Source organism: Argopecten irradians, chromosome 9 (assembly GCF_041381155.1).
Source record: "Argopecten irradians isolate NY chromosome 9, Ai_NY, whole genome shotgun sequence".
NCBI lineage: Eukaryota > Metazoa > Mollusca > Bivalvia > Pectinida > Pectinidae > Argopecten > Argopecten irradians.
This window is the reverse complement of record NC_091142.1, coordinates 22,487,938-22,512,170: the sequence shown is the minus strand read 5'-3', so window position 1 is coordinate 22,512,170 and position 24,233 is coordinate 22,487,938. Positions and strand designations below refer to the sequence as shown.

Genomic DNA, 24,233 nt, shown 5'->3' with positions numbered 1-24,233 from the left:
ACTATGTTATAAATTTTGTTAAAATTTTCAATGTAAGTTAATCTCAGCGTGATCTATCGATTGAAATAATCGTGTCAGCTATGAAAATTCTTTAAAGGTGATATTTTTTGGGTCAAACAGGCAAAAATCGGCATTTTGATCACAGGTTTCTGTTTAATTCGTCCTAGTGAAATAACTTACAAAGTTAGCAATCTGAGACTCTACATATAAAAAGTCTAAATAATTCTGAACAAAACGGTATTTCTGATTTTTGGAAATGTTACATACAACGACCACAATACAGCCTTGAATAATGGTGATATTTCGCAGGTTCTCGGTAAATTTCCACAACAGACGAGCTATTTCGGGGTCCCAGACGCCTTCCTTCGGAGCTATTCTCACCGATTGGACCGGCAAATATACCATTTAAAAATGAGTGATATTTATGAAATTTTCTGTAGAGGTGAATAAATATCGTGAAATGCGTAACAAAATTATTCACCAATCATCACAATTGTGTTACAATATGCGCCCAAAAAGTGCAACAGTGAAATGGATCTGTTTGTACTGATTCGAATGCACAAAATCATGGCGCAGACTATCGCGCCCCCTATGAGGAATGTGTATTTTGTCTGTATCCGGTTGAGTAAAAACGTTGAAGCCGCCTTGATGTTCAAGTTAAATCCGGCATTATCAGGTAAGTAATTGTTCATTTTACTTGTTATAGACATCAATATCATTATCGGTGGATATTACTATTATCAGATATATTTGATTGTTTTTGTAGGCCTGCAAATATAACGTTAGGTACAGTTTACAGTCTGTTTACAGTCTGTTTATGATCATCTTGGCGAGTGACTGTCTGACAACAGAACCATGCATGCGTTCTAAATCGTGGCTTAACAGCACGTAAACTGACAATTGTACTGCCTTTGAGGCAGATGCCGTTTGAATATATGTATCTCCTAATATATTGTTTGATCATATGATTAAATTGCTAGTTAGTTAAACCATAAAGTAATGCACATGTCGTTTCGGTAGTCCGTAGGCTCACATTTATCGCAGCTTCGTTACATGTCATTTCGGTACATGCGGAAGTCTTTTCGGTATCATAAAGTGAACATGGCGAAATGACTTTCAGAAGGTACCGAAACGTCTTTAAGTAATCTGAATATTAGACAACTAAAGAAAACAAACCAGAAAATTTAAAAAAAAAAATGGTAACAATGTAGTTTGACAATGGATATGATCAACATTATTACATGTAGATATGGACATTTGTATGCACTGCAGTTTTACATGACACATTATAATTGCTTAGGCTTAAGTTACTGTACAGACTGGGTGGGTGAGGTCAATAATGTTAATGAAAATTCATTTCACAATTTTGCTGTGTTGTGTATAGTGATAGACAACTACATTTGTACTGCGTAATAAATAGGATGCCGACAGGAAGCATCAGATTGACCCATGTTGTGAAAATTAGTATACATGTATAATATCACTCTGACCCATTTAGCAATGTTATATACAGTCATGTCATAAATGTTGTAAGACGAACGTTACTGTGGCGTCGTAGATATTAATGACGTCTGTGATGTTGTATGATTATCTCGGTTGACACGTCAAATCCAAGCCTGATTTCGCCACTCTTACATAAAACAGAATTGAAACAAAACATAGTAATCCCTATTCTCTCAAGGATTCAATAGATCTAGAATTAAATAAACATGTCTTATTGCCCCCCCCCCCATTTTCGCCGAGTGAAATGTTCTAAAAATGCACATTTGAAAGAAAAAAGGGTCCACCTACACATTTTTGAACTTTTTAGAAAATATTTCGCTGCGCGGCGTGTTTCCTAAAGCATTCAATTATGTAATGTTCAAACCTTTAATAATGAAAATTCAATACACACGAACTAGACTAAAAATGTCCATCAAGGGATTATACTATTTCAAAAAATGCTTCTTAACAGATTTATTTGTTTATATGTCTTAGCCAGACAATCAGATGATTATTATTTTGAGTTACACAACAATGTGCCGATGGTGTGAATCCGGTATGTTCAGATCAAGCTGGGTTGCATAATGGTAAGATGACACTCACAATTTTCATTTCTAAATGCAGGTAACTTTAAATCGAAAAATTACCATGTTCAGAAGGCTTAAAAATCATCAAAATACAAAATCGTAATATTTTTTCCCAGGGGGAGACCCCCGGACCCCACAAAAACCCAAAACTCTCGCTACGGCAAATTCAACAAAATGCATCTTAAAACTCATCTCAGCCATTCTAAATACACCCTGTAGTAAAACTTTTTCCCGGGGGAGACCCCTGGACCCCCTCAAACACCAAAATCTCGTGCCTACAGCGCTCACAAATTCAACAAAATACGTCGTAAAACTTATCTCATCCATTCTAAATCGTAAATTTTTTTCCTGGGGAAATCCCTCGGACCCCCAAACACGAAAATCTCGCGCCTAAGGTGCTCGCAAATTCAACAAAATGCATCGTAAAACTCATCTCTGCCATTCTAAATAATAAAATTTTTTGCCGGGGGAGACCCCCCAAATTAATTTCCTGTTAGCGACGCCACTGTCTATAGATGTGTACAATGATTATATGTAATGATATATGAAAAAAGTAATATCAAGTATCTCCTGTGGGTGCGGGGCGCGGGGAGGGGGGAGGTGTTAAGAAATATTGAGGACCTTTGCCCCCCCATTACGTTTCATCTTCCTACGCCACTGTCCTGTCAGAATCACTGAAGTTTTGACTATGTTTTGATTAATACTAGTTATGTGATAAATAGAATCTTACACTCATGGCTATATAATTTGAAATTTATTAAACTTAAATTTATAAAATTTGAAATACCACGAGCCTTTAAGGATATTTTGACATTTTATTTCCAAAATAACAACAGTTTTCTGGGTTTTTTTTAAAAATATCATACAGTATCTAGGTAAAAGGAGACCTAGTTATAACACTCACTATACAGTAGTGAATGTCAAACTTGTAACAGCCTCATCAGCTTGAGAAATGTTTTCAAAATTTTTCTAAATCAAAAAATTAAAAAAAAGAAAAAAATTGAAAGCCATATCGGTTAAGGTATAGACTTTTAAATTATGGTTTGCTTGCTGTTGACATTTTTTTCATCTGTGATTAATAACACTTGGAAACGGTAACTATTTTAAATACTAGTACCTATATACAAATGTATATATATATAGGTAATCTTCCTCAATATAAAAATTAAATATGATTAATAAAACAAAGGACTGAAGCATGAAAGATGTACCAAGTAATTCATTTCTGCGTATGTATAAAAGCTACAAATAGATCCTGTAATGTGATGATTTATTTAACTGATTTTCATATCCTTCAGCAGTATCAAGGATTTAAAATAATTTAATTACCTGGTACCATATGTGTTCCAATTCGGATGTACAATTCGGATGTAGAATAGAGTTCTCTTTTTTTTATTAGTTTAACTTCCTATTAACAGCCATGCAGGGTCATTTAAGGACGTGCCAGATTTGATGGTGGAGGAAAGCCGGAGAACCTGGAGAAAAATCACCGACCAGCTGTCAGTACCTGGCAAATTCTCCACATAGGATTCGAACTTGTGACCCAGAGGTGGACGGCTTGTGGTAATATGTCAGGACAACTTTACCACCTGGCCACCGTGGCCCCACTAATAGAGTTCTCATAAAAGGTCTCATAAATGTTATGATAATTAGAAAGATTGGCACCTAATATAACCCATTACCCTAATTGCCCAACATGAAATTCCAATTAGCATTATACATTTCAAAGGCATTTCTTGATTAAAGCATTATATTTTTAAATATCTTATGTAAGTATGATCAGATGCATGTATACCATCAAGGGTTGAAAATGACAACTGACTTACTTGTAAAAGGGTACATGGGTTTTAAATTAAAATCTTTATATTCTTTAAATGTCATATGAACAGTATTCATTGGGACTGGATAAAGGGAGGTAATTGGCTTATTATTTTTTAAGGTATATTTTCTAGCAAAATGCTCAATATCACTAAAAGAATTGCGAAAACAGAGAAATGTATGTTTAGTTTTGGATTGAGTATTCGGTCAGACCAATATTGTCTATATTTTGACTTTTTTTTTTTTATCTACATGAGGAAAAACAGTTTCTAAGTGAAAAAATGGGGGTAGCAGATCGAGACTTTTACATGATTATTCGTGATGAACATGTTTAAGTACATGATATTTTTCAAATCTTTGATGCCGTGTCATTATGAAACGATATCATCCATATTAAATGAATTCTGGTTATTTCTTTATTTTTCAAGACATTTTATAGTACATAACATAATACAGGCATATACACATTCACTCCGACATACCATATACATTATACATGTATGTATAGTAATTGCAATCATATGAAGTACATACATACATTTATACATCTATTACATAGATTTATACATTTTCTGGTTATTTTAACTTGATTATAGCAGTAGTTTTATTTTGTTGTTGTTTTTTTCTCTGTAAAAAAACTGTTTAACATTTCTTGTTCTCTAAAATGTATGTATTTGTAAGAGATTGAGTGCCAGCCAGGCGATATTGTCTATTATACCATTTTTTTACTTATTTTTCGATAAAATGGGGATAGCTAGCAGAGACTTTTGCCTGATTATTCATGAAAATGCATATTCCAGGCAGCAATAGCAATTATGATGAACTCCTTGCTTAATTGTATGTCATAGGGACAATCATAAAATGCCACATTCAAGTTTTAAGTCTCCCTTTATTTAAGAAAATAGCAGAGTAATAGCCTAATCCTTCTCCATACGCCAGGGGTTACTATCACTGACATAATATCTACCCCTGCACTATTTCATAATTAACTGATCGCCAGCTGTCAATCAAACCGCATTGTTTGTTCCTGGGGGTAGAGGCGTGGCTATTTTACACCTGGCAATCGGTAAATGAAACTGCAGGCAACAGAAGACACAGGTCACTAGATCATTTAACATACATCAAAGGAATTTTATAATGTGGTCCACTGAACATATGTGTTGGTTTGAAGTTGGGTGTCACTTTCTCTGTAATCTTGAAAGGAAGTCTATGCAGGAATCAGTTTTGAGGTCACCTGAGATGAAGTCTCCAGTGACCTAATCTAATTTTGCAGAGACTTTTCAAGGCCAAAGGTCAATTAAAATTGTGAATTATATGGTCCCCAAGGAACCTGAGGGTTGGGGCCAAAAGGGGTCAATTAGGCTAAAACTTCAACAATCTTCTTCTAAAATTCCAGAAATAGTGGAATCAAATACTCTTCATAGATGGAATCACGTGGGGAGGGGGTCACGTTTACTATAGTTTATTTAGGTAAAACACATTTTTGAGCATTATTTGGTCATTTGTAATAGAAAATGAATCAGATTTATCAGTATGAAATGGTCATTGAATCATATTAACATATTTACCATAACTGACCCCCAGGGGCCTGAGGGGTGGGGCTTAAATGGGTCAAATAGGATAGGCTTAAACTTCAAAAACCTTCATATAAAATTCTGGAAATGGTAGAATCAAATACTCTTCATAGATGGAAAGGTCTTAAGGTCCTTTACAATAATTATGAATTTGATTATTTGAACCTGGGGTCTCATGTTTTCCCCTCAGGAGGGGTCAAGTTTACTATAGTTTTTATAGTGAAAACACATTTTTGAACATTATTTGGTCATTTGTAATAGAAAATGAGTCAAATGTTGTCAGAATTATCAGTATGATATGGCCATTGAATCCTATTAACAAATTTTCCATGATTGACCCCCAGGGGCCTGAGGAGTGGGTCCAAAAGGGGTTTATTTTAATTCATTAATGCTTTTTAAAGATTTGAACCAACTTTGCAATGTTCTTTCTGTATCAGCACTCAGGTGACCATTAAGGCCTCTTGCGCCTCTTGTTTTCTTTTGAACTGCATCCAATTTTACTATGAGATATTAGTCCATGGGTGGATATTACGTCAGTGATAGTAACCCCTGGAGTATTGAGGATGTAGCCAAAAATGATTTCTGCTAGCCTGTGATTGGTCAGTTTGTTTCTTCTGAAGTGGCTCCAATGTTACTATGAGATACCGGTAGTCCAAGAGTGGATATTACGTCAGTGATAGTTACCCATGGAGTATTGAGGATGTAGCTTAAAAGGATTTTTTTCATTTTTTAATTACATTCCTTTATTGGTGTTTTTATAGACAATCAATTATATTGTATCTTTCAGGTTAACTGCCAGTATATATTATACAATGAACTACCAAGGTTGTTTAAATAAATAACCTTGACCTTTATTCAAGGTCACAGGGGTCAAATAGACTAAAATCCTTAAATGACTTCAAGCTCTGGTATATTTTTAGGTCAGGAAGATCTATTGTCATCATGCATCGTCCGTCATCGTGCGCCGTCCACAGTCTGCAGTGCAAAACTTTTTCATTCAAACAAAAGGCCCAGGGTACTGACATTTGGCCTGTAGCATGCTGGAATGAAGGGCTACCAAGTTTGTTCAATTGAATGACCTTGACCTTCATTCAAGGTCACAGTGGTCAAAAAGGCTACAATCTTAAAACAAATTCTTATCAAGAACCAAATGGCCCAGGGTACTCATATTAGGTTTGCGGCATGCTGGGATGAAGGGCTGCCAAGTTTGTTCAAATAAATGACCTTGACCTTCATTCAAGGTCACAGGGGTCAAATAGGCTAAAAGATTTTAAACAACTTCTTGTGAATAACTAAGAGGCCTAGAGACCTGATATTGGGCCTGTGACATGCTGATATGAATGGCTACCAACTTTGTTCAAATGAAAGACAATGACCTTCATTCAAGGTCACAGGGGTCAAATAGGGTAAAATCTTTAAACGACCTCTAGTGAATAACTAAGAGGCCTAGAGATCTGATATTGGGTCTGTGGCATGCTAGAATTAATGGCTACCAAGTATGTTCAAATGAAGGACCTTCACCTTCACTCAAGGTCACAGGGGTCAAAAAGGCTAAAATCTTTAAACGACTTCTTCTCAAGAACCAAAAGGCCCAGGGTACTCATATTGGGTCTGTGGCCTGCTTGGATGAAGGGCTATCAAGTTTGTTCAAATAAATTATCTTGACCTTCATTCAGGTCAAATAGGCTAAAATCTTTTAAAGGCCCACTACCTTTCCGGAGCAAAACAAAAAGGTTTCTTAAAAGCATTTATAACATCAGCAAATATATGCCGATGGCCTAAGACGAGGTTACAACACCAAACATATGCAAGATTTCTTGCATAATATAAGATAACAGTGGAGAGTCATTTCGCTGCTTTGCCGTCTGGCGCAGTGATAGTCAACTACCGCGCGGTATTTAGGACGACAGCGGGAAACATAAGATGACCCGTGTTATGAAAATTATTATTTTATTTATTTTAATCAAATTGTTCAGAAGGTGATAATACGTGTAGTATTAACGGTAAGTTAATAACTTTTGTGACGCTACAAAATTATCAATCTCGTTTTAGATTCCCATTTTAAAAATTAAAAGCTGTTTTGGAAAGGTAGTGGGCCTTTAAGGACTTCGTGTGAATAACTTAATGGCCTATAGAGACCTGATATTGAGCCTGTAACATGAATGACTACCTTGAGACTGGAAATTGGATTTGCAGCATGGAGGGGATCAAGGGACCTTCATTCATGGTCTAATTCATTAAATATATCAGGACCTGGACTTCTTCTAATAAATGATTTCTTTTTGGATTGCCTTAACTGTGTGCCACTACTTTATTCTTTGAGGTGTTGTATTGTGCCAATAGTCAGATGACCGTTAAGGCCCATCGGCCTCTTGTTCATAACCTAATGGAATTGGTCCCGTTTAAGGGTAACATCAAGAGTTATCTTCCCTTTCTCTTCTCTTCATTTCATCCGCGACACTCCTTCAGGTGTCGCCCAACTAGTATAAATGAGATAGGTCCGACCCCTAGGGGCTAAGGGGTGGGACCCCAAAAGGACAAATTTTCTTAATTTTAGCTTTAAAATCCTACTCCTCCTTCATCCTTGGATGGATTTCATCCATATTTGGTGTGAAACATCATTGGGGAAGGACAATCATATTTTATATAAATGAGCCTTGTCCGACACCTAGGGGCTGAGGGGTGGGGCCCCAAAAGGGCAAATTTTCTTAATTTTAGCTTTAAAATCCTATTCCTCCTTCATCCTTGGATGGATTTCATCCATATTTGGTGTGAAACATCATTGGGGATGGACAATCATATTTTATATAAGTGAGCCTTGTCCAACCCCTAGGGGCTGAGGGGTGGGGCCCTGAAAGGGCAAAGGACTAGGTATGGTAAGGGTATTTTGTGGCCCCCAAATCCGCTATTTTTCAAAGTTTGTTATTTTAAGATGTTAATCTTGCATTCCAAATATTAACTACATACCTGACATATTTGATAGTGCTATTAGGTAATATAGTAGTTCTAGTTGGCATGGCAACCATTTTTATTATACATAAATTATGCAAAAAGTGAAAATTTCATCAAAATTGGAATTTTTATGCAGTTTTTCATCTAGTTAACATAGAGCGCATTCTAGAACAAACTTTATATTTCTCAAAATGATGTATTCTTCGTGTCTGCTAATTCCCTTAAAATATAAAGCTTGTTCTAGGTTGCGCTCTATTGCTTTTAAAGGAAAAACTATCAAAAAATATGCCAAAATTGACCAAATTTTCAAATTTGCATAATTTATGCAAAGTTACCATGGTAATATAGCAAAAACATACTTTCTGTCAACAAAAATATTGTTAAGTTTTTATCAGGGACAAATTCATTATTTCAAACGCAGCAAATTAATTTCTTAATACTTAATTTGAAATTTGGTAGATTTTGGGGCCAAAAAGAGCCATTACCATATCTAGTCCTTTTCTTAATTTTAGCTTTAAAACCCTACTCCTCCTTCATCCTTGGATGGATTTCATCCATATTTGGTGTGAAACATCGTTGGGGACGGACAATCATATTTTATATAAATGAGCCTGGTCCGGCCCCTACGGGCTGAGGGGTTGGGCCCCAAAAGGGCAAATTTTCTTAATTTTAGCTTTAAAATCCTACTCCTCCTTCATCCATATTTGGTGTGAAACGTCATTGGGGAAGGACAATCATATTTTATACAAATGAGCCTTGTTGACCCCTAGGGGCTTAGGGATGGGGCCCCAAAAGGGCAAATTTTCTTAATTTTAGCTTTAAAATCCTACTCCTCCTTCATCCTTGGTTGAATTTTATCCATATTTGGTGTGAAACATCATTGGGGAAGGACAATCATATTTTATATAAATGAGTCTGGTCTGACCCCTAGGGCTGAGGGATGGGGCCCCAAAATGGCAAATTTTCTTAATTTTAGCTGTCCCAATTCCTGTTTTCAGGTTTCAGTCTCCGATCTCAATGAAAATTGGTCTATAGGGGTTTTAATTGATGCCAAACAACATGAAAACATTTTCGTAAAGATTTTGGTATTCCAAGATGGCCACTGGCCCACTTCCTGTTTTCAGGTTTCAGTCTCCAATCTCAATGAAAATTGGTCTATAGGGGTTTTAATTGATTCAGAACGGGGAACTTAAGGTGAGGACAATCATATTTTATAAAGGACCGAGCTAAGACCTATGGGGATAGTACGGCGGAGGTCCAAAATGGGAGCTTTGCTGAAATTTGGCTTTAAAATCTGACAACTCCTCATATTAATCCTTGAATGGGTTACAACTATATATGGATGAAAGGCTACAAAGTTTGTTCAACAAATGACATTTACCTATTTCAGAAACTTACATATTCAACTTTAATTAGGAGTTCCTTGTATTGTTTATATTAATCATTAACCAATATTTATACTGTGACTTTGTTGTTTTGTGCCATGAGTCAGATGACCGTTTAGGCCCATGGGCCTCTTGTTTCATACACATAAGTCTCCACAATCAAACTTATTTCAGCTTTGATATCTCCATTGGCGGGGGATCTAAATGAATATGTCCTTGTTTATTTTACATCGATTGAGAAACAACTTATGTAAATCACTCTCGATGGCCCGGATGTAATCGCGCGATGGATCTTAGTGTGGGAGGAAACCGGAGCGCCCGGAGAAAACCCACATGATCGGGCAGGTGACCCCTAACCTTTTCACGTCCGTGCCGGGGATGGAACCCCGGCCGGTGTAACATTGAAAATAGACCCCGTTGAAAAGTGACCCCATAAGAACTCGTTTTTACACAACAACACAACACGACACCACAACACCACGAAACCACACAGCATCACAGAGCACAGCAACACACCAACAATACACCAACAACACTACACAACACCACACAACAAAACACAACAAAATAACACAAAATCACACAACACAGCAACGCATCACACTAAACACAACACACACCCACGCAACCCAAGACAACATTACACAACAACATGACACAACATCACAACAAAACATCACACAACACAACCACACCACAACACACAACCACGCAAAAACAATACAACAACAACACTCAACAATACTACACGACACCACGACGAAACCACACAGCATCACAGAGCACAGCAACACACCAACAATACACAACAACACATCACTACATACAACAAAATAACACAACATAACATAACACCACACAACACAACAACGCATCACACTAAACACAACACAAGACAACATTACACAACATCACAACAAAACATCACACAACACAACCACACCACAACACACAACCACGCAAAAACAATACAACAACATCCAACAACAACACTCAACAATACTACACGACACCACAACACCACGACGAAACCACACAGCATCACAGAGCACAGCAACACACCAACAACAATACACAACAACACATCACTACATACAACAAAATAACACAACATAACATAACACCACACAACACAACAACGCATCACACTAAACACAACACACAACACAAGACAACATTACACGACATCACAACAAAACATCACACAACACAAACACGCAACATCAATACAACAACACAACACCACAAAAACGCAACACACCTCAAAACAAAACATCACAAAACAACACATAACACAACCACAACATACAACCACGCAACAACAATACAACACCACCCAAAAATAACACAACACAACACACGACAACATCACGCGACATAACACAACACAAAAACACACAACACAACCACACCACAACACACAAAACAACCACAACACCCGACAACAACGCAACAACACATCACAAAAACATCACGTAACAATACATTACACAAACACGGAACAACAACACAACACACCAACGACACACAACACAAAAACATGACACAACCACATATAACAACACGACACAACACACAAAACCACACAACATAACTGATCCGTACGTAGATATATAATACATGCATTCTTGTATTGCAGGGAATAAATATATCTTAACAATTACTGAATATCTGACAAACGTAAAATCGTCGAAAATATAATCATAACAAATCATTAAGAAACAAATTAATAATATCCCATAATTATAGTTTTGTAACACTATCCACAGGTACTCGGAAGTGAAAACCATAAAGTACAAACTCTGCATGCAGTTGATAACAACAATTCCTTTTTATTTACTACGTAACCTCAGTGTTATATAGCAATTCCTCAGTCTGAGAACAATTAAAATAACATTATCTACACGGACGAACAAAATGACTATAGAAAAATGAAAGTTTTGCAGTGCCGTATTCTCCATAATAAACATACAAGCACCTAAAATATTTAAATGAGGTATTTGTTACGATAATAACGATACCAAATTTCAATTCAAATCGAGGTGATTACGTAATTTAAATGCCAGCACAGAAGGGTCGCTTATTTTAGAAATGGCGATAACAGAATTCGAAAATTATGTTTGTGCAACAGTTATACCAGGGTCATATTTCAACAGACCATCCGTTGACAGTTTGCCAAGGTCATTTTTCAACGGTCATTTTTCAACAGACCTGCCGTTGAGTATTGACCCTAGACACTGTCAATTTTCAACGGCATGTTCAATTTTCAACGGCATTCGGGGTCCGTTTTCAACGTTGAAAACTGATCCGAGGTCAATTTACAACGGAGGTCCATTTTCAACGTTACACCGGCTTGGTGAAAGGCGAGTTGCTTAACCACTACACCACCCGACTAGCACTATAAAAGGCACAAGAGTTCCACTATTACACACGTGCATAAGTGATAATTATACATAACATTGAATAATATAGAAAGTTTAATTTCTCAACTCGAAAGATGTCTATCAGTTATCTTGACAAGGAGATATCTCTCAACCTCGTGTTTTACAGAAATGACGTGCTTATCATGATATCATATCATCGTAAACGTAGTACTATATTTTATAGCTATAGCTGAGCTATCAGTTTGCTTTGTAGCTCGTGAGGTCGTTCATAAATATATTACAAATGACGTTAGCTGTTGATTGATCGTTAAGCAAATTATCTTTGTCGGATGCTGGTCGTAGATTAATCACATCAATATCGGAGGTTCACACATATCTTATTAAACGATGATTAAGTCCGGCTTGGAATAGAAAGCATGCAGGATAGAAAACCAACTCAGCAATTTGATGGCAAAAAATCATAATCGCTAGATTTTACAGGGTATAAAATCTATATTTATTTAAGTTCAATATCCAAGAAATATATAAGGTAATTAGACAGCAGCGTGACACAGACTAGATATAGGTGAAGCTAGAAATCACATTTTTGTCGGACTAGAACAAAATTCCGTGGGTGGATGTTGTTTCATATTCCTGAGGCGTGATTGTTTGGGATTTTATTCATTATTAAAGTAAGTGAATAAACATTCCTTCCGGGAATGTTTTCAAATATTCCTAAGCGCTTCTTTTCAATTCATGTATTGATGAAGTACTTTACATCTGTACATCTGTACGTTTCATTTTACTTTATTCGGTATTATATAATTAGTTATTAGAATCCAATTCTCTCTATATACATGTATCTCAACCAAATTGTTTCCTTGAAACTGCTCACCAGGACATTTCCATGTGCATACATATGGCCGTACCGAAAGTCTGCTTCAACGGAAAACGAAAATTTTAGCTTGCCAGCTCTAGGTTAGTTACATAGCGTTGTCGGAAATATCCTCAGAACGAGGCCGTCGTTGCCGGATGGGTTTGTAGACTACGATAGCCACCACAAGATACAGGATGAACAGACAGAGGGACACAGAAACCGTCAGACCTGTGGGGGAAAGAAAAACGTACAGGATAATATACACATGGGCAAGGAGACCGTCAGACCCGTGGAGGAAAGAAAACGTAAGGATAAATATACATGTATACACAGGGGCCCAGAAACCGTCATACCTGTGAAGGAAAGAAAAACGTACAGGATAAATACACACAGGGGCACATGTACAGAAGCCGTCAGACCTGTGGAGGAAAGAAAAACGTACAGGATAAATACACACAGGGGCACGGAGACCGTCATACCTGTGGGGGAAAGAAAAACGTCAAGTATAATACACACAGGGGCACAGAAATCGTCAGACCTGTGGATGAAAGAACCCACAGAATAAATACACACAGGGACACAGGAGAAACCGTACCGTCAGACCTGTGGGGGGAAGAAAAACGTACAGAATAAATACACACAGGGGCACAGAAATCGTCAGACCTTTGGTGGAAAGAAAACGTACAAGATAAATACACACAGGGGCACAGAAACCGTCATATACATGTATGTGAAGGAAAGAAAATGGTACAGGATAGGTATACACAGGGGCATAGAAACCGTCAGACCTTTTGATGGAAAGAAATCGTACAGGATAAATACACACAGGGGCACAGAAACCGTCATACCTGTGAGGGAAAGAAAAACGTACAGGATAAAAACACACAAGCTACGGAGACTGTCATACCTGTAGAGGAAAGAAAAAAACGGACATGATAAACATACACAGGGGCAGGGAGACCGTGAGACCAGTGGAGTAAGGAAAAACGTACAGCAGTGCTCCAGATATTTTTTTTTTCAAGGATGGGTAATTGTACTGGTACTTTTGAAAGAGAAGCGTACAACTCTGACTTCTGTGCGTACCCAAATCTTCACAGAGATATCTCGATAAAAGTTTTGTGGGTAAAGTAATCGAAGATAAGCTAGCAAGTGTGCAAATATAAAAGCAAAAAAATATGTATCTATATGAATCAAGAGAACATATCATGTAGACTCTTAAAAAGGACTGGAATTAATCTGATATTACTAGATTTCATATTATTAAGAGCGCAGCTCTCTGCGCGGCAGAAGGCCGCGTAGAGCGAAGCTCTACTAACCATAACATGTGTGTAAGCATAAAGATCCAATACATTCCAGTACCCCTTTGGACTTTGAAATTGTGTCCCGCGGGAGAAGTCTCGCGCCTCCATGCAGGCAGCCATGTTTTAATTCTCGTTATCAGCACGACGAGATTTGAAATTTCTGTACTACATGTAGACTAAATGTGTTATCAGCATACGTTTTGAAATTACTGTAAGTAGCTCTAATTTACACATATACAAGAACAACGCAATAAATGTACTTTTCCAATATAAACTGTGTATGTTCTCAAGCGCACGGCACCGTCAGCAGTGACGTAACAAAACCTGACGCCAAAGATGACGGCACAGATTCGCGCGTATTTTTGATAGCATCTGATAAAAACAAGATTGAAGTAGATTCTATATTGAACTATTCCATTTGAATTATTTTGAATTCTTTCTAACTATCGATAGTATGTGCATGTCAGTGAAAGATTTTATTGTTAATTTCGTAGAAAAATATAGACAATATAGAGTTATGATGTTATAATCATCTTTTACATGTAGCTGCGCTCTTCTGAGGCTTTGCCTTAAATTCATATTACATTTTTTAGGGGTAAACAATAGGTTTTCAATGGGTATTTTACCCATGTACACATCTTAACTAGAGCACAGTAAATAATTCCTGCTAGAGACATTTATGCATTATACAAGATGATGAAAATTATGCATGTTATTTTTATAATGCCTCATATGTACATGTAGCTGTAACAGAGATAGGAACCACATTGCACATGTTTATCTAACCCGAGACCTGTACATGTACATGTACATGTACAAAATGTATACGTAATGTACAGTACATATCGTATCTAATATCCAAGCCTGATAATTATACGACAATGATATGGTACAAAATTATCGCGTGACATGCACACTTTTAATTCAAGTAACATTGCCTTCATGAAATTACGACAATTGTTGTAATCAGTTTTACCTACCGATCTTCTGTTGTTGAACTTCCATATTTAGTAGATAAAGTCCACAATCGGATTGTACCGCCACGCCCACCTTTCAAATTATTATTATCCAATCAGAACGCAGATACATATTTGCTGCATATCAGAAACATGGCGAACCCAAACAAGAAGTGAGCATCTGCATATTGATAAATAGTCGTTAATATTGTTTCTCTTGATAATTATGACATATTTTATCAATCGTGATTTAATGTTCTACGGTATTCCATACACTGGTGTACGATTTGTGTCAGATCAGGTCTTGTTTCAAGTGTAAATCGCATTCAACGCAGACCGCAGCAGCTGGTTGATTCGTCTGGTGTGCGTCAGTTTGTTCTGCTGTTAATTAGGCTAGCTATATAGCTAGCTTCTAGATAATCAAATAATGCCATGTCTATATACACGTATGCTACCGAATCCGTTTTGGGTTTTAATACAACTGTTTCCAATTTTGGAGGATACTACTTGTTCTCTATTAGCTGTCCAGTCAAAATTTGAAATAAGGAATTGTCTGTATTGCAGTGATCACTTGTAGACCTACATGCACATGTGTTGCCTTTTGGTAACTCCTGTGGGGTTTTGATTTTTTGGGTGACATTTTTTCCACCTGAGACACAGATTTGATTCCTGAATGTTTATGGTATACATATTTTCCTGTTCTTCTACAAAATGTTAATCACTGATCATGATGATGTTTGATGTTAACAGTGGGAATTATAATGTTTCTTGTAACCAACAAAATGTTTGAAGTTCTGAATACAAATATACAATGATAGACCATAATATGGCTTAAAATCAACAACAGTTAGGGTTAAAATGATGTACGATATCCAACCCATGAAATCATGCATTTTGCATTAGACTTGGATCAGTGATATGTTTATAATTATTGTTCATTCCAGGTATGGCTTGTTCCTTCCAAAAAACAAGAAATCAGCAGTGAAAACAACAAATGTGTTTGATGATGATAGTGATGATGTAAGTACGAATCGGAGTGAGTCATTCATATGATATGTGTTCTGCATATATACATGTACATTTATTGTACTTCAATCAGTAGAGCATCCAGCTAGTGTGACTGTTATGAGGTCCATGCAGGTTTCAACCCCGGTCTGGTTACTATATTTGATCATCTTTTGTAACAAAATTGGCGAGCTTACCAACCCCTGTTTAAAACAATGGGATATAGTACGCTTAGCAGTGGGATCTCCAAACTTGTTTGTCATGTCCTCCGGGGCAACATTTTGAGAAAAGAGGGAGGAAGTGTAGAAAGACACATTTTTATTTGAAACTCAAATATATATATATAAATTCACGAACTTAATCACTTTTGAGAATGTGAAAGAAGTAATTTAACTATTGCTGATGAAAGATATGAAACTTGGATTGACGAAACCATTGTAAACAAAGTTGCTGACACGGACGGTTAGGATGACTATCCACAGGACCCTACCCACACAGAATCTGATTATTCGATTTATCGTTCAAAAACATTCATCGGATTGTAATTTTTACTTCTGATTCCCATCACTATGTTATGTATAATGTATAAAAGGCAGCGTTTGACACTTAACCCATGTTTTACTCTTTGTAGATTTGCACATTTTAATATTTTAACTATACTTTAGGACTTACCTGGGATGGCTAAGGTCAATGCTACAATCAACAAAGAAGCCAGCCAAAGCAAGGTCAAGAGACAGGTAAATATAACACTGACTGATTATATGAATTGACTTATTTAGTTATACCATGAAAACAGTATTATAAGTGATAAAGTAAATAACCTTATGAGTGAAAATGTTTGATGTACATGCTGACTTATATAAACCAGTCATTTCAGCACTTCAGGAGGCATGGTATATATTGACATCCACAATCTGGCATTCTTGGTTTGTGATTTTTTCAGACTCAGATAGCTATAGACAAAGCTTTAGAACAGGACCCTAATATCTATGAGTATGACAAGATCTACGATGTGATGAGCAACACGAAAGCTGAAAAAGAAGAGGCAGCCAAGGCAAAGAAGGATAACAAGGTCAGGGTCAATTTAGTGTTATAAGGTCATTTGAGTGTATTAAGTGGGTCATTGACAGTGTATTAAGGTGTATTAAGGTGTGGGTTAATTATGTGTACCGTATTTTTGTGCAGGTACGTTTTTGTGTTTTATATTGGAAATTTTTTGTATTTTTTGTATCTTTGTTCGAAACGTTTTGCATTGCCTCCAAACACTCTTAAAGATCAAAATCAAACGGTTCTTATTGTTTATCAGAGCTTAAAAAGGTGTAACAGGGTCAGGGTCAGTGTGGTTATGATAGTCTACTGTATTTATATCTATTGCTTTCTGATGATAAAATAACTGACACAAACACATTTGTAGCTAGAAGCATATTTATATTATATACCTTATCATCTCTTGTTGATTTATTTTTGCCTTATAGCCCAAATATATAGCAAACCTGATGAAGGCATCAGAAAAACGCAAGCTTGAACTGGAGAAGGTACAGGAGAAGAAGATACAGAAGGAACGTGAGACAGAGGGAGAGGAGTTTAAAGACAAAGAAGTATTTGTGACAGGAAAATACAAAGAAAAACTTGAGGAAATGGAAAGAGAAGCTGAAAGAGAAAGGAGAGAAGCTGCAATGGAAGGTGTGTTGAGTTCAAATATTCATTTTGGAAATAATTGGAAACCAAGATAGCTGACAGGGAGCCATCTTGGATTTTGACAACGAAAACTTGTTATTAGTTTTTCTAAGAAACTACTAATATTTGTAGCTAAAATTTTTGTTTCAGTCAAACATCTTCATGTAAGATAAATAAACTACCGTTATCACCTTTTTACTCAGTATAGAAATTAGCCGTGTATGCAGTAGTTTTATGACAACAACAATGTGAGGACATCATCAATTTGATACTTATGTATGCATAAAAAATCAAGGGGTTCTCAATATCAAAATTTGTTATTCCTGTTTCAAGATTATATCTAACTCATTCACCCCTGAAAATGCATAATGAACTGTACCATATTCTGAAATAGAAGATCTTAAACGTGTCTATAGGGAGGAATGAGGTAACCATTTCTGGTTATTGCAGATAAATCATTAGTATATAAAGGGGAGTAAATCTTTCAAAGTCCGCACTTGCTAATCATATGTAATACACATTCTGTCATGAGATGTTAGTCTGTCTTGTTGAAATGCATTAATTTCACATTGATACATTTAAACTTTCTCACAGACATTTATAATTTCTTGTTGAGAAAAAACAACAAAGACTACATATTTGATATATATAATTTATGATGTTCTTAAACTGGTCTTTATCATCTGTTTTCCCATTAGCAAGATATACATGTATCATTCCAGTGATTTTTCTCCTTATATAACTTGGGTCGGTAAACGACCCCATTCCCAATGCCAAACCCCCCTATTTTTTTCCCAATTATAATGAAAAATTCCCAAATCAAATCTCTGAAAAACAAACAAAATCCGAAAAGCTCTCATCTCATTGTTTAAAAGCTCTCCTCTCATTGTTTAATCCTCTGAAACTGTTGTTATGGTCGTCACCTTTTGTAAAAATGAAACAGTTTACTGTTTTACAATATCTAATCACTTATAATACCATGTTCTGTGATGGGTAACTTTTTCCAAAAACTGCTCTTTTTGCGATTAAAAATTCCCAATTTGCAACAAAAACTTTTTTCCCAAATAACTTGAAAAATCACTGCATTCATTGCCACATGCTAAGCCCTGAATTGACAAAGTTAGCTGCAGAAAGACTATTAAGATCTGAAAGTGGTGCTGATAATTTTTGTATAAATTGGAAACTTTTGCTAAACCAATTTAGATATATGCAGCATGGAGGAAATATTTTTCTTTGTGATTATTGTAAAAATATTGGTCTCAAGCAGATATAAATGTTAAGGTCTCTGATTATTTCAATGAAATCATTAACATAATTGTCAAATTTAATTAGATTATCATATTGGGCCGATTCTGCTGATTAATGATTCTAATTTTACGGACCATTACGTATTAGTAACACTGTGTGGTAATTTTTTGTTCTATCTTCAGAACTGCTGGACGTAAAGAAACAGAAGGACATGAGTGGGTTTTATCGTTATTTATTGAATGAGAAAACTGGACAAAGTATCCACAATGGTGATCAGCCGGCTACACAGTACGTATCTCAATATCAACATCTGTTGCTAGTGGGCTACTGTAGTCAAGCACAGCATATATAAAAAAATCATCACATAGTCTCCTATTAGTTTCTCAAAAGAAATACAACATGTCTTTATTATACTTCATGTAATGCATTTGATAACCTTTGGTTATGTTAATATTTTTGTATGATTGTATAAAAATAAACAAAAACACCAACTATCTCAGTACAATTTCACCAACTATCTCAGTACAATTTCACACTAAGTTGTCCTTGGAATATATTTAAAAGCTGTACATTTAGGTTTACATATTATAGGTAATACAAAACTGCCCAAAATTGACTTTTTTTAGTTTGGAAAATTTACAACTTTTAATTAATAAACGTTAGTGTCTGAAAGATACAGATTGTTAAGACTAACTCTATGTCAATGGTATTTAATATATAAATAATAAAGTGCTTGATTTTGATTGTTTTTGATATTGAAAGCTGATGTTCACTATTAGTATATTCAGTGATGTTGGTTCAGTGCCATAATTCAAGATGCAGGCCACACATCAACCGTGTTCAGAAAGTATGTGACAAATATTTGTTGAAATCTTATTAATTAATATGTGATTTCCATGTGAGTAATGAGTATTGTATATTATAAAAATGATAAATTCTGATATTTCAGAGTGAAGATAGAACCAGAGGTGGATACAAGTCGAGTAAAAGTAGAGCCTGAATCTGATAGACGGTAAGCTCACAAAATAATTGCCTAACAATCAATACTTACCCACAAGGGAGCTTACTCTGTAATATGCAAAGACAGAATATCTATGATTTCCATTTGTAGCACTGATGAGTCTCCCACATCAAAGTTTCATAAATTACTGTATAATCAGTAATTATTAGCCAACCATCATCAGATGGTGGGCTATTCAAATCACTTTTCGTCCGTGGTCTGTCCGTCTGTTAACAATTCTTGTTATCACTATTTCTCAGAAAATACTGAAAGGATCATTCTCAAATTTCATATGTAGGTTTCCCTAGGGCCCTAGTTGTGTATATTGCGTTTTGGGAGCAATCTGTCAACAAGATATCCGCTAGGCAGCCATCTTGGATTTAAATAGTTCAAGTTTGTTTTCGTTATTTCTCAGAAAGAACCAAAGGAATCATTCTCAAATTTCATATGTAGATTCCCCTAGGGCCCTAGAGTTGCATATTGTGACTAGGGACTGATCGATCAACAAGATGGCCGCCAGGCAGCCATCTTGGATTTTGATAGTTAAAGTTTATTATTGTTATTTCTCAGAAAGTACTGAAGGTATCTGTCTCAAATTTCATATCCAGGTTCCCCTAGGGCCTTAGTTTTGCATATTGCATTTTAGGACTGAACGGTGACCAAGATGGCCAATAGGCCGCCATCTTGGATTTTGATTATCGATGTTCGTTACAGTTATTTCTCAAGTACTGAAGGGATCATTCTCAAATTTCATATCCAGGTTCCCCTAGGGCCTTAGTTTTGCATATTGCATATTGTGATTGAACGGTGACCAAGATGGCCAACAGGCCGCCATCTTGGATTTTGATTATCGATGTTTGTTACAGTTATTTCTCAAGTACTGAAGGGATCATTCTCAAATTTCATATCCAGGTTTCCATAGGGACTTAGTTTTGCATATTGCATTTTGTGACTAAACGGTGACCAAGATGGCCGACAGGCCGCCATCTTGTAATTTGATAAATGATGTGTATTACAGTTATATCTCAGAAAGTACTGAAGGGATAATTCTTAAATTTCTTATCCAGGTTCCCCTAGGGCCTTAGTTTTGCATATTGCATTTTTGATCTGGTCAGTGAAGATGATGGCCGACAGGCCGCCATCTTGTTATTTGATAGTTGAAGTTTGTTACTGCTATTTTTGAGAAAGTAATGAAGCGATCTGTCTCAAATTTGATATATAGTATGTTTGAAAAAGTTTGATAAGCAGAGAAAAGATCCCTCTTTCCATCATCAGACATAGACCATTCTTTGGTTGGCACCAAGATCCCTCTGGTTGTGTGGTATTTTCTCTTCAACTTTGTGGGTCATTGTAGTGGGCATCATCCTCGATACTCCAGGGATTACTATAACTGACTTTAAATCTATCCCTGGACTATATCATAGTAAAACTGGAGGTAATTTAGTCCTTTGATGTACTTCAAAAGACCCGAATATTGGTACACTGTGACTGACTGTGTGGCTTTGATGTTGGGAGATTTTTTTTTCTCCTAGAATGTCTTAATTTAGTTTTTACTATGAGATAATCCAGAGGTGGATATAACGTCAGTGATAGTAACCCCTGGAGTATCAAGGATGAGTTGTCATTTCTGGTTCATATTTACATAGTCTGATAGTTTTGTCACATCTTGGCATTTACAATATATTGGAGAATGTGGCAGAAAGTATGTATATTTGAATATTAAATGTCAGGAAAACGATGTAAAATACAGTTAAATGTATGCTTATCTTGATTTTACATTAACTGAAATGGCAATCTTAATTTTAGAACAGCAGCTAATTGAACTCAGAATTAAAGTAAAATCAAATAGTTTTGAAGTTTCTGCCAAAGTTAAATTAATCCCCCCCTTAATTTCTATGAATGGCTCATTTAAAATTATAGTCAGATATCTAAAATATCTTTCAATACTGCTTGCTAGTAAACTAACGCTACAGATATGTACTTTTTCTGTTTGGGTTACATAATATCAAATTAAGTGTTTTATAAAAAGTATTTGAGATGAACCAATATGTTCAATATGGAATTATATCCAAAGATTTTTTTTCAACTTAAAGGGTACATAAATGCATGTCATGGGTACGGTATTTTTGCGCTTGGATTTGGGTACATCTATCCATTACATTTATTTGTTTCTCCGCAATAAATACAATAATACATTGAGTACTTCTCTCCTAAATTTAATTGAAAAATTGTCTAGCTTTGATTATCTTTTTCCTAATTTCCAGGGTGACATCAAACAAAGCCAAACATTCTTCATCCTCTGATGACTCAAGTGATTCATCTGACTCAGACGAAACAAATAAACAAAATACCAAGGACAAGCACACAGTGTCAAGGTCATCAGATAAAAGGAGAAGGTCAAGGTCGCCACACAGCAGAAAAAGGTCAAGGTCTAGAGGTAGAAAGTCAAAGACACCTGACAGACGGAAAAGGTCAAGGTCAAGAGAGCGAAGAAGATCAAGGTCAACTGATATATCACGTAGAGAAAGAGAAAAGAAACGAAACTATGATAGTGAAAGTAAGCACAGACACTCTCGAAGGTCAAGGTCAAATGAACGTTATGCAGATAAACAGTCTCGTAAGGATGAGAAACACCGTTCTTCCTCAAGAGATAGAGACAACAAGTCATCTAAACAGTCAACATCTAGTGATAGCAAAAGTAAGGAGAAACGACAGAGATCGGTGGATAGATCAACACAGCAAGTTGAAGAAGCAAGTGCTTTTGTGCCTAACAAAAACACTGAACAGTCAAAGGATAGGAATCAATCAGAAAATGTTGGTACTGACTCAGAAACAAAATCAAAGTATGCCAAACATACTACTGATAAGTCATTCAGTGATGCCAAGGCTAGGTATTTAGCGAGACAAATGGCAAAGTATAAGGCCAAGTCAGAAGAGGGTGATAAGGCAGGCAACTAATTTTATATAACAGGGTTTGTAACACAAACTAACTTATAAACACAAGATGTAATAAAGACACAATCATAGTAACAAGATACAAAGCTAACAAGTAACACAGACAAAACAGGAGTTTACAAGTGACACAAACAAAACAGGAGTTTACTGGTGACACAGACAAAACAGGAGTTTACTAGTGACACAGACAAAACAGGAGTTTACTAGTGACACAGACAAAACAGGAGTTTACAAGTGACACAAACAAAACAGGAGTTTACTAGTGACACAGACAAAACAGGAGTTTACTAGTGACACAGACAAAACAAGAGTTTACTAGTGACACAGACAAAACAGGAGTTTACAAGTGACACAAACAAAAAAACAGGAGTTTACTAGTGACACAGACAAAACAGGAGTTTACTAGTGACACAGACAAAACAAGAGTTTACTAGTGACATAGACAAAACAGGAGTTTACAAGTGACACAAACAAAACAGGAGTTTACTAGTGACACAGACAAAACAGGAGTTTACTAGTGACACAGACAAAACAAGAGTTTACTAGTGACACAGACAAAACAGGAGTTTACTAGTGACACAGACAAAACAGGAGTTTACTAGTGACACAGACAAAACAGGAGTTTACTAGTGACACAGACAAAACAGGAGTTTACTAGTGACAAGACAAAAAGAGTTTACAGTGACACAGACAAAACAGGAGTTTACTAGTGACACAGACAAACAAACAGGAGTTTACTAGTGACACAGACAAACAGGTTTACTAGTGACACAGACAAAACAGGAGTTTACTAGTGACTTTACAGTGACACAGACAAAACAGGAGTTTACTAGTGACACAGACAAAACAGGAGTTTACTAGTGACACAGACAAAAAGGAGTTTACTAGTGACAACTAGTGACAACAAAACAGGAGTTTACTAGTGACACAGACAAAACAGGAGTTTACTAGTGACACAGACAAAACAGGAGTTTACTAGTGACACAGACAAAACAGGAGTTTACTAGTGACACAGACAAAACAGGAGTTTACTAGTGACACAGACAAAACAGG

At 36.1% G+C, this 24,233-nt stretch overlaps 1 protein-coding gene and 1 long non-coding RNA gene across 3 annotated transcripts; one reads left to right on the top strand and one right to left on the bottom strand.

Moving 5' to 3' along the window:
- The first annotated feature begins 620 nt into the window (after positions 1–620).
- On the top strand, positions 621–23,824 carry LOC138331792 (nuclear speckle splicing regulatory protein 1-like). Of its 2 annotated transcripts, none has more exons than XM_069279572.1 (8): positions 621–676; positions 16,240–16,315; positions 16,966–17,037; positions 17,244–17,372; positions 17,776–17,983; positions 19,408–19,513; positions 20,175–20,237; positions 22,490–23,823. In XM_069279572.1, the coding sequence occupies exons 3-8, from the start codon at positions 16,978–16,980 to the stop codon at positions 23,181–23,183; spliced, it is 1,260 nt and encodes a 419-aa protein (XP_069135673.1). In that variant the 5' UTR covers positions 621–676; positions 16,240–16,315; positions 16,966–16,977; the 3' UTR covers positions 23,184–23,823. The 2 variants fall into 2 exon arrangements, with proteins under 2 accessions (XP_069135673.1, XP_069135672.1); XM_069279571.1 differs by lacking the exon at positions 621–676 and adding an exon at positions 15,424–15,468 and having other exon boundaries at positions 22,490–23,824.
- Positions 12,626–15,383, bottom strand: LOC138331793 (uncharacterized). The gene is made up of 2 exons (XR_011209723.1): positions 15,320–15,383; positions 12,626–13,266 (listed from the first exon to the last, which is right to left on the bottom strand). It is a non-coding gene; the product is annotated as an uncharacterized lncRNA (long non-coding RNA).
- Positions 23,825–24,233: the final 409 nt, after the last annotated feature.

What these genes read in the sequence shown, in the direction of transcription:
- LOC138331792 (XM_069279571.1), top strand. Translation starts at nt 15,449, where the DNA reads ATGGCGAACCCAAACAAGAA. An exon ending in AAAGCAAGGTCAAGAGACAG is followed by an intron (nt 17,038 to 17,243) that starts GTAAATATAACA and finishes TGATTTTTTCAG; the next exon opens with ACTCAGATAGCTATAGACAA. An exon ending in GAGAGAAGCTGCAATGGAAG is followed by an intron (nt 17,984 to 19,407) that starts GTGTGTTGAGTT and finishes TTCTATCTTCAG; the next exon opens with AACTGCTGGACGTAAAGAAA.